At 32.7% G+C, this 12,399-nt stretch overlaps 1 protein-coding gene across 1 annotated transcript in view; it reads left to right on the top strand.

Annotated features, from left to right (window-relative positions):
* LOC115412182 (ephrin type-A receptor 6-like) overlaps positions 1 to 12,399 on the top strand; it is a 417,601-nt gene that overhangs the window by 202,709 nt on the left and 202,493 nt on the right. The window contains exon 2 of the mRNA XM_030124523.1: positions 8,455 to 8,610. Coding sequence (XP_029980383.1) covers positions 8,455 to 8,610 — 156 coding nt within the window. The remainder of the gene's footprint in view (positions 1 to 8,454; positions 8,611 to 12,399) is intronic.

The raw sequence follows: 12,399 nt of genomic DNA, 5'->3' as shown, positions 1-12,399 counted from the left end.
CCATGGGTTAATTATTTTTCTTCAATTTCATTCAGTTTGTGGCTTATTTTGCTATTATTGCTTATTATTTGTCATTTTTTAAATTCACTTTTTCATTTTATTCATTACTTTGGCTGTTTTTGTTCATTTTCTTGCTTATTTTATTCTTGTTTTCTTCATTTCAGTCATCTTTTTGATTTTTTTTTTTTTTTTAAATGTCCTTCATTATTTTGTAAATTTTGTTAATTTTATTTACTATTTTATACATATAACCAAAAAACCTACTGTGTCCATTCACTGTCATTGATCCAACTCTGTGGGTTAATTATTTTTTCTTCAGTTTCATTCAGTTTGTGGCTTATTTTGTTATTGTTGCTTATTATTTCTCTCATTTTTATTCACTTTTTTCATTTTATTCATTACTTTGGCTGTTTTTGTTCATTTTATTGCTTATTTTATTCTCGTTTATTTCATTTTAATCATCTTTCTGCTTGCTTTTTCAAGTTATGTATTGTTTTGTTCAATTTAGTGTATATATAATATATATAATAAAAAAAAACCTGGTGTCTCCATCCACTGTCATTGATCCAACTCCATGGGCTTTACTGGTGGACCAATGTTGTAGAAGATGACGGTGTTTCCATGGTAACTACGGAGCCTCTGATCGTCCAAATGGGTCATATCTGATGACCATGAAAAGACGGCAAACTGTATTTTACACCAATTATTTACATGGTCTGATAGGATTAGTGGATTAAACAGTGGATGCTTTTGGTCTGTGTTGGATGTTTGGGTCTTTATGGGTTAATACCAGAGTTTGTTTCGTTTATAGTCATGTGTCACTGCGAAATATTTAAGCCTTAATTCCGGTTGTTATTGTGGACATTTTATTTACAGTCTTCCTCAGTACTAAGTAAAGATATAAGCTGTTTAAATTGTCTAACTGCTTATAAAATGTGTTTTCACTCTTCCTGCTCTGTCTATTTTACAGTAGGGAAAAAAGACATTGCACATTTTCTCACAGTTCCAACAGAAAAAAAAAAAAAACAGGAATGCAACCATTGTCTGCCAGTTTCCTCTATTCATCCTGTGAATTTCAATACCCGGGGTTTTATAGTAATACATGTGTATATGTGATAATATAGAGCCAACAGAAAACCTCTTCATTACACGCTGTTTTAAACAAGGCTTCTGGAGGAAGTTCAACTGTTGTGCTGGATTACAACAAATCCAGACTCATTTTGGCAACATTTTCCATGCAGCGTGCAGGGTTTAGAACCACTTTCACTGGTAGGAAGGAATGAAACGGCTTTTTCAAATGTATTGTAAAAATGCTAAAATATACATAAATGCAAATGACATGCATCTTATTTTAGTCCACCCTTTATTTGTGTATTTTAATGTATGTATTTAACAATTTTGCTTTTTCTCTGCTTTCAAATTAATATGAAATTATGTACAAATAATTGACACCCGTGGCTAACTGTCCTGTTGCACGTAAGAAAAATTCTGTCTCCATAAAGGCTCCTGTTATTTTTTGCTGTTGTACAAAACTATATAGGGTAAAAATAAACAGTGAACTCTCTCCTCATGTGGAATCCAAACATGTCACCCTCTGTTTCAAATGTAATACCTGCGATTACACCACTGTGTTCGATAACACTGGTCGACAACAAATTCATTGTTTAAGTTTTTTGAGCTGATTTAGGATAATTTTGGTGTGCTGAATCCAAAAATCACATTAATTTTGCTCAATCAGGTCAACTTTCTGAACTATGCTACATATTGGCTTTTTAACATTTTTGCTTACATTTATGGGCATTTTCACATCATATGATACAAAATTCTTTCATATTTCTTGCAATAAATGAGTTCTGAAGATTTTACTTTTGTCAATTTATGATTAATGGTTTTTTTAATATTACAGGTGAATGAAATGACTTCGACTAGAAGATCTTGCAAAAATAAGCCTGACGTATTCTGCTACATCTGCGGTGAATACACCATTGTACCTAACAGGAACCCTGTTAGAAAATGATTTTTTTCTCTTAAAACCTATTTTGGGTGAGAATTATATAAAAAAATCAACTGATAAAGTCACAAAAATGTAATCAATTTTGTGAGAAGATCAAATTTTTCAAAATCAAATTAGCAAAAAAAACCTGACCTGATTGAGAAAAACAGATGTCATTTTTGGATTTAGCGGTGCAAAATGGTCCTAATTCAGTTGAAAAAACCTAGACAACTTGCAAAAAACATTTTTTTGTAACCTAGTGTAATGATTCACTTGAGGAAGAAGTGGATTGATGGTTTTATTTGCATTGTTTTGATCTTAACCCATAAAAACCCAAACATCCCTTGGCAACCAAAACTGACTACTGATTTAAACTGTTCAATAGCTGTTGATCCACTAATTCTATCAATACATGTAAATAATTGGTGTAAAATACAGTTTGTCATCTTTTCATGGTCATCAGATATGACCCATTTGGACCTTCAGAGGCTCCATAGTTACCGTGGAAACACTGTCATCTTCTACAACATTGATTCATCAGTAAAACTCATGGAGTTCAATCAATGACAGTGGATGAACACAGTAGGTTTTTTGATTATATATGTTAAATAGTAAATAAAATGAACAAAAAATTTACATAATAAAAAATAACATAAAAAAAACAAGCAAAAATATGACTGAAATGAAGTAAACGAGAATAAAACTAGCAATAAAATGAACAAAAACAGCAAAAGTAATGAATAAAATTTAAAAAAGTGAATTAAAAAATGACAGAAATAATAAGCAATTGATTACAACAGCGATTCACCAATCTAACCCATGGAGTTGGATCAATGACAGTGGATGGACACACTGGGTTTACGTTGAGGTATTGGTATAATTTACGGAAAAAGCCAATTTTTCTTCAGTTTTCTCTGTTTCTGATATAATAACCCTCAACTTAAGTCTCGACTTTTATGAACATTTACATGCTCAGTGAATTAAATATAGGAAAATACATGATTTTCACTGAAAAAACACAAAATTCAGAGGATAGTAGTATAATACATGATGAAAAATTACTTAAGAAAGCCACAAAAGTAGGACTGGGTCCTTATAGGTTAAATAAATATACATGGCCTGGTCAAAAAAACGTACAATACTTTAATATTTAGCCTTATTTATGTTTTAGCTTTGATTATGGCTTTTTTCCCCATAACCTTTGCTGAAGTGACACAAGTGACAAGGAAACTTATGTAAAATAATATACAACATTTACATTAAGTCATCATAGTGTGTGTGTGTATGTGTGTGTGTGTGTGTGGGGGGGTTAAGATATATGGCATGTAATGTACAAAAGAAACAAAATGTCTGACTGACTCGGTAGTATGAATCCATGTCATGTCTTGGTTGTGTAAATGTTTTGTTGTGTATGGTGGAGTGTGTAAGATGTGTATGTGGTGTGACTGTTGTGATGTGAGCTTCTCAAAAAAAAAAAAAAAAAAATTCAGGGATATGACCAAAGATAATAATTAGGTTACTGAAACTAAATGAGAAGGAGAGGAAGAGGAAAGAGAGGGAAAAAAGGAGGAAAATAGGGGTAATAAAAATAAATAAATGAAAATAACCAAATGAGATTAAAAGTACAATTTATCTCAATATGATGCCATCAATGTTAATGCCATGAAAAGTAAAATGCTTTAATATTTAGTCTTATTTATGTTTTAGCCTTCATTGTGGCATTTTTTTTAACCAAATCAGTAAGCTAGCATTTAGCATTAGTTCATCTCTGACTTCCTTTTGTCCAAATATGGTCACTTCTGGCTTCAAAAAAACAACATGATGATGACTAAATCTTAAACTTCTGTCTTCAAAATAACCTTTAAGAAAACCAATGTGTGACATCTCTGTTCCTCTGTGTACTATTATACTATTATACAGTCTAAGGCTCGGTTCTTTGGTAGTCAATCCATGTGTTAAAGTGATAGAATATACGTCTGCTATGACCCAACCTGGTCATTCACTATATTCAGGTCGACATCTGACCTAATTTTATGGATATATAATGATATGAACCTAGAACTGACCAACTAAAGCGATGATGGGTGTTCTGTTCATGACTCTGGAAAAGGGTCAGTCTGGACTCATCAGACCACATGACCTTTTTCCATTGAAACTCAGTCCAGTCTTTCTGTTCTCTATCAAACTGATGGTTGTTTAAAGGGGTCATATTTAGCGAAACCCACTTTTATTAGTCTTTGGTTCATTTATTTGTGTATTTGGATTCTAATAGTTCATAGAGTTTGAATTTGAACCCTCCAGGTGCTGCAAAGCTATCTTTATATTCATTTAGACAAAAATCGAGTGGATTTCTACAACCTGTTTTGATTCCTGCTTAATTTGTTACGTCTATAGCTAATTATTTCACGACATTTGCACATATAAGGTCAAGACTTTCGACGAACATTTCTCCAAGTACGACATAATTGTTTGTCAGCAGCAGCGGTTGGAGTAAAAACTGAAAATATGTCCAAACTTCGAGCCGATTACCTAAAATGTTCAGTTGTTGGTTGAATGGGACAGAGCATTATAGTCAAAAACCTGGAGGGGGCGGGGCCTGAAATGGCTCATGTGCATTTAAAGGGCCAGCGCTCAAACCCACCTTTCTGGTGTCATTACTCAGAAATAGGGTTGAAGATGGACCTGTGGAGTTGAATTAATGAAGAATTCAGACCCAAGCATAGCATTTACAGTTTATGTAGACCACAGGGAAATGTTTTAAAATGCATAATTCCATTAAAAAAAAGCAAAATATCAGTCCTTTAAGAAATGTAAATCTACTCACAGCATCAGTTAAAGGGTTAAAGCACTTGTTGCTGCTGAAACGCATTCATCTAATGGAAGGATCTGAACTATTTAGTGAGTTAGACTCCTTTGTTTTCATGCACAATAGCAATATGTTTTCATGCTTTAAATAAAGGTTCCACACCAGAACAGATGGCTTCAGAATATTTAAGGACACTCTGCTGTATCAATTATCATATTTTACTGATAAAATGTCTTAAAATGTCCTTAGAAATGTTAAACAGATCCATTTTTGGGGGAGAAATTATTAAAATTGGTCGGTCAGGTTAGTTCTCTCTCATTTCTAAATTATGCATTTTGCATATTTACCTAGAAAGTTTTTTAATTTCTAAGAACACGAGTTCCTTACTCAATGTTTGTCTCCTGGAAGATAAATGATGTAGAGCTTGTTTTTGGAAGAAGCAAATCATCTGTGGGATGTCAGCATGATGGAAGGGAACTGGTTCTGTTCTTGGTTTGGCAAACATAAGCTATATCACTAGAAATACATTTGGCAAGTTTGGGGAATTTTCTCCAACGTCCTGGATCATTTTAATGTACAAGAAGAGGGACTGGATGTTGATGAAAAGTTCCTACTTATTGTTAATCTACATAGACAATAACTTCTGTCAAACATGTACAGTTCCATGCAAACGTCTCAGGCCACCTGTAGTTTTGTCGTTTTTGCAGGGTTGAAATGAGCACACTTTTATTTCTCATTTTCTTTTCTTTAGAGCAGTAGTTCCCAACCTCTTTTTTTACCCATGACCCCATTTTAACAGCACACATTTCCACACATTTTCTCTGGGTGTGTACATTATGCTCTGTCCTCAGTGATATTGGCAGCTCTGTGACTTTAAAAACTGTTTAGACACTTTGAAAAGTCAAGTGTGTAGGATTTAGTGGGATGTACCTACAGTAATAGAATATAACATTCACTGTAAAGCTCTGTGAGGCAACCTTGTTGTGATATAGGGCTCTACAAATAAAACTGAATTGAATTTTAATATTGTCATTGGTGTGTAATCGTATATCATTTATAGTCCCTTGCACATAGTCCATGTTTCTACAGTCACTCATCACAGACTTCCTCTTCTTTAACAAATCAATAATTAATTTGTGTAAATTACACACAGTGTGTGCAGAACTGCCACTCAGTTTAGAATATCAGCTATTTTTACCTCCGCCAAGGAGGTTATGTTTTTGCCAGGGTTTGTTTGTCTGTTTGTTTGTCTGTCCGTTAGTGTGCAACATAACTCAAAAAGTTATGGACAGATTTGGATGAAATTTTCAGGGTTTGTTGGAAATGGGATAAGGAAGAAATGATTAAATTTTGGTGGTGATCAGGGGTGGGGGGGCCCACGGGGGGGGGCCATTGATCAGCCTTGGCGGAGGTCTGCGCTCTCCGAGTGCTTCTAGTTGACAATATTTTCATTAAACTTGTGTAGTTTACACACTGACAAAACTTGATTGTAGTTATGGAAAGGTGCAGGGTTTGGTTTATAGAAGAAGTCTGTAAATATGCAATTAAAACAATGAATTGCAGTATATTTGTTAATCTTGAATGAAATCTGTGTACTTTCTTTATTACAGTGGTTCCCAATCTTTTTTGGCTCATGACCCCATTTTAACATCACAAATTTATGGTGACCCCAGACATTCAAAACAGAGACTTTTTTTTTTTTTGCTAAAATTAATTTGTATTTGATGATGTAATAGTTTGCTATGCTATGCTGCAAATAAACGTTAATTTTAGACGACATTTAGTCTATATGATGTATATTATTATGGACGGAGGCAGAAAAGCCAGGTGTAGATTACTGCACAAAGTGAGAATTTTATTTTCCTTGGTCAGGATATGTACAAGGCTGACAATTAATACTGAACAAACAAGAACTCAAACTATGAATTATGAAAGAGCTGCAGCATCTGAAACTGACCACAATGAACATTTGACAGATAAACAGAACCGCAGTGCTTCAGTTTCAGCTTCACAGTTTAAGTCTTTTATAGATTGGGATTGTCTCTTTCAACTCACCATATATTTTTTATTAGTACGTTTTTAAAAATTTTTTATCAGTTACTAGAAATTTAAGGTGACCCCATTGGAATTCCAGGCGACCCCATGTGGGGTACTGACCCCAAGGTTGCAAAACACTGCTTTAGATGCAAGAAGAAAATACAGGAAATATGTGCATGACCTTAAAAGACACACAAAAAACTGAGCTAAATGGGTTCTAACTGTTAAGGTCACTATTTATTGTGACCCCTGACCTTATTTTTAATTTAGTTAATTTTAAACGTTGTACTGCTCTCTCAGTCAGAGTTGCTTTTAACAATGCATTCCGTATTATACATGGTTTTTATCGTAGCTGTAGTGCTAGTGGTATGTTCTGTTTTAATAATGTTCGCTCTTATTATGAGATGTTATGGAAAGCAATTTTGAATTTTACACTGTGTTTAAGTCATTCTAGAAATGTTGTGATTTTTACAATTGTTAACTCTGACTTTTATACAGATTCTACACTTGTTAAATACTGGCACCAGCATCTTTATACTTGTTATGAATGAATGAATGAATGAAATCTTTATTTCGAACATGTAGACAGTGAAATCAAAACAAAAATCAACCAACAAAATATAAGTACTGGTACATAAATGATTGATAAGCAAACAACAAAATAAATAAATAAAAAGTAAATAATAATAATAATAATAATAATAATAATAATAATAATAATAATAATAATAATAATATTAATAAAACCAAATGAAATTAAATTATACATGCTCGAAAAGGAGTAGGAAGAAGTAAAAACTTATGTCCTCCTACCCCCAATTTCTATTCCTTCTGATCATTATATAGTAATTATTATTTTGTATGAATATAACAACAACGACAATAACAACAATAGTATAACAATATCACACATCCTTTTACCTATGTACACTAATAGAATAATACCCATTTACAACTTTTCCTACCAAAATATTAATACCAGCTATTAATAAAAACTAAAAAGAACATAAACAAAACAAAACAAACAAAAACACATAACACATACATAATATAAATACATATAATATTCTACATTGTCCTATATAGTAATAATATATTCATACTTATTATTATGTTATTGAAGATAGGGTGTGTGCACGCGTGTTGTTTTTACATTTATAACCCTTTTTTATTATTATTTTTTTAATGCTCATTATACTGTATGGACTGTGACTACTTACACATCTGATACAAATAAATAAACATAAACTTATGATAAGAAGCTGCAGAAACGACTAGAAACATCTGACATGTTGAATGAAACCTGCTGTAAAACATCAGATAATTAATGCAACGAATCTCATATTATCTGAATAAAAGGGTTAAAAACATGTGAAGTGCAAACGCAGGTCACACTGAAAACACTTTGGTTTATAGAAGCTGTTTTTTCCTGAGATTTTTCTTTTTAATGCTGTACATACATCATTCAGAAGTACACCATTTCTGTATTTTCTTGTTGTGTCCAGTCAGCTCAGTTTTATCTGCGCATAAAGACAAGCATCCTGTCTTATTTTTAATCCCCAGTATGTCCTTGACTCTTCTCTCATGTCTTTTTTTTCTGTCTTTCTGTCACCTTCAGCGTGCCACCCGGGTTTCTACAAGGCATTTGCCGGAAACATCAAGTGTTCAAAGTGTCCGCCACATAGTTTCAGTTACGCCGAAGGTTCTGCCGTCTGCCGCTGTGAGAAGGGCTTCTTCAGAGCTGAAAAAGATCCTCCGACTATGGCATGCACACGTGAGTATATACAAGGACATGGGCTTTAAAAGCAAAGCAACATTCCAGACGAATATATATAGGAAGAAAAAAAAAAAAGTGTGTTTCAGCGCTGTTTGTTTGGTCAGATAAAAAGAGAGGGTTTTATGGTATTTTCTGTAAACCATCTGTTTTCTATCCAAAATTTCTATTAACCCTTTCATGCATAGCGGTCACTACAGTGGACAGCTACTCAACAGCACAGGTGTCAAACATGCGGCCCGGGGGCCAAATCTGGCCCGCCAAAGGGTCCAGTCCAGCCCCTGGGATGAATTTGTGAAATGCAAAAATTACACTAAGATGTTAACAATCATTTTAGTTCAGGTTCCACATTCAGACCAATTCAGTCTCAGGTGGGTCATAATAATCTATAAATACTCACAACTCCAAATTTTTCTCTTTGTAAACGTAAATGTTTTCATGTATTTACACTAAAACAAAGTATAATATTGAACAAAAATATATGAATAACCTAAACAAATATGAACAACCTGAAATGTCTTAAGAGAAGTAAGTGCCATTTCAATAATATTCCACTTGTTATTAAATGTTTTGTGTATCTGTAGATCCACTGTGATCTGTAAGTTATAATGAACATGTGTAAATGATAAACTGAAGGAGAATGTTATTAAAATTACACTTATTTTTCAGTTTGTTCATATTATTCACATTGTTTGAAAGGATAGTTTGTAAATGGAATCATTTTCATAATGTAATTTTACTTTTTTCCCTCTAAAACATAGAAAAGTTTGGAGTTGACATTATTTATGTATTATCATATTATAATTTTACTGGTCCGGCCCACTTCAGATCAAATTTAGCTGAATGTGGAACTGAACTAAAATGAGTTTGACATTCCTGCTCTACAGCTTTACTCTTGTATATTCTTGGGTTTTGTTGTTTTAGTTCCATATCAATCAACACAGTGGACACTTATGCATCATCTCATAAACTGCAATTCATACCATTATTGTAACTTTGCTGTTCTTGATTGGTTCTTGAGTGGAAATCAACTGTTAATATTTATTTTTTTGCATATTATCTCCATGAAGTGAGTAATAACTAGTATTAGAATATGTTAAAATGTGAGAAAACATCAGATTAGCTGCATTAAACATGGTTTCATTTCACTGTTTTCATATCACTTTATGATATTGGGTTTTAAATACATGTTTCTTTGCTTCAAGAATAAAATTCATGGTGTAGCTGAGTGGACATTTTTGTAACTCCATGAAAAACAGGTTGATTAAAAAAAAAAAAAATCAATCAATCACATTGTTTTTTTTTTCATGCCTAAAGAGGAATAAAAACACCCAGGAAAAAAAAATCTTGATTAAGGTTCTCATAATTAATGCATGAAAGGGTTAATATGTGTTTCATTACACAGTCTGGATAGATATATTCCTTGTTCAACATTCAAGAACTTGATTGTTGCAAACAGTCGTGGAAAAAATTATTAGACCACCCCTTGTTTTCTTCAATTTCTTGTTCATTTTAATGCCTGGTACAACTAAAGGTACATTTGTTTGGACAAATATAATGATAACAACAAAAATACCTCAAAAGAGTTTAATTTCAGAGTTTGTATCTCTTCAATTTCCATGTTTTCTTGATAATAACTAAAATCACTTCAGTTCTTCCATCAGTATCTATGAAATTGTACTGACAAAAACAGTGCTTTTAGGCATTCCATGTTTTCTTTTCTGTCTGTTTTAGTCACAGTCTAATAATTTTTTCCACAACTGTATATACACAGCAGTACTGAGCAAATTCCTACTTTGCAAGTTCCCTTCACACGATGAGCGTAAACAGATAAACTAAATCATAATGAAACAAGTGGTTCTAGGCACAACAAACCCCGCCCCTCGCACGTGTCGTAGCTTATTTTGGCATCAATCCAGCTGATGTCATAATGTCTATGTGTGTGGTGATGTCAGCATGTCAATTTCCTCTATATATGAGCCAAGTTTGAAGTAAATTGAAACAAAATTGATGTGTTTACAGACATTTGCCAAATTTCAGCCATTATAACTAAATGGGAAGAAAAAAAAAATTAGAAATTCATAAAAAATTTGAACTTTGACCTATTTTTCACAAAATGTAATGATATCTATTCTGGGTCACTGGCAATCTATAAACAATAAATGGTATAAACTGTACAATTAAAACAATTTAAACTAAGCTAAAAGGAAATAAACTGTACACTTAGCAAGGAAAAATGAATAGGTAAAATAAGATAAGGTGAGTACTCTGTGCAAAGAGTAAATGTATCAAGGTGCAGAAAAATAAAGACTGATTGTGCAAAATACAAAATACTGCCATAGTGGTAAGACATTGAGTGCAAATTATTATTATTATTATTATTATTATTATTATTATAAAAATTATAAAAAGAATCTACTGATCTAAAATGTTTAACTTCTGAACCACTTATCCTATCAATACATGTAAATAATTCCTTAAAATGCAGTTTTTCAGCTTTTAATGGCTCAGTAGTGAACATAGAAAGACCATCATCTTCTACGTACAATAAAACCCATGTAGTTTGACAGATGACATTTGTAAGTGCATTTTTTATGTTCAGATATTATATTATGTATAATATCTGTGATATATATTTTGATATATGATATATATTTTGCTAAAAAAAAAGGTTACTTTTTCTTGCACTTTCTCTATTTTGACATAATAACCTTTGAATTCACTGTGAGCTTTTATGAACAACGGCATGATTTATTTTTGAAAAAGACCCAAAGTGCTACCAAACTTGCTCCATAACATTAGTCTACATCTGGTTTGAATTTTTAGCCCCCCCGTCCTGTTTTTAGGGACCAGTTTCATAGAAGAACCCATATTCTTCAGTTTTATCCCTATGTTGGCTGTTATAATTTTGGTCATTTTGTTCCATTATGTTGAAAACCTGAAGACATCTATAGCACTGGGTTACAAAAAAATGTTTTTTGCAAGTTGTCTAGGTTTTTTCAACTGAATTAGGACCATTTTGCACCGCTAAATCCAAAAATGACATCTGTTTTTCTCAATCAAGTCAGGTTTTTTTGCTAATTTGATTTTGAAAAATTTGATCTTCTCACAAAATTGATTACATTTTTGTGACTTTATCAGTTGATTTTTTAAATAGTTCTCACCCAAAATAGGTTTTAAGAGAAAAAAAAAAAAATTTCTAACAGGATTCCTGTTAGGTACAATGGTGTATTCACCGCAGATGTAGCAGAATACATCAGGCTTATTTTTGCAAGATCTTCTAGTCGAAGCCATTTCATTCACCTGTAATATTAAAAAAAAACATTAATCATAAATTGGCAAAAGTAAAATCTTCAGAACTCGTTTATTGTAAGAAGTATGAAAGAATTTTGTATCATATGATGTGAAAATGCCCATAAATGTAAGCAAAAATGTTAAAAAGCCAATATGTAGCATAGTTCAGAAGGTTGACCTGATTGAGCAAAATTAATGTGATTTTTGGATTCAGCACACCAAACTGATCCAAAATCACCTCAAAAAACTTAAACAATAAATTTGTTGTTGACCAGTGTAGTTAGCAAGTTATGGGTTTGAATTAAATCCTCCTATAATCCTCCTGCGGTGTGTTAGAATTCACCGTGACCGTTATTCTGTCCATTTCCATGGGCTTTATCTGGTGTAAAGCTGTACGTCGGAGCCCCCAGATGAATTACATAGCATTTGTTCAGCCGCCTCGTCTTTGTCGATGATTCACTGACTGTCATTACGACTTCATATTTGCATTAAATT

This window comes from Sphaeramia orbicularis, chromosome 21 (genome assembly GCF_902148855.1).
Source record: "Sphaeramia orbicularis chromosome 21, fSphaOr1.1, whole genome shotgun sequence".
Taxonomy (NCBI): domain Eukaryota; kingdom Metazoa; phylum Chordata; class Actinopteri; order Kurtiformes; family Apogonidae; genus Sphaeramia; species Sphaeramia orbicularis.
Note: the sequence above shows the minus strand (reverse complement) of the source record. Positions and strands in the feature narration are given on the sequence as shown.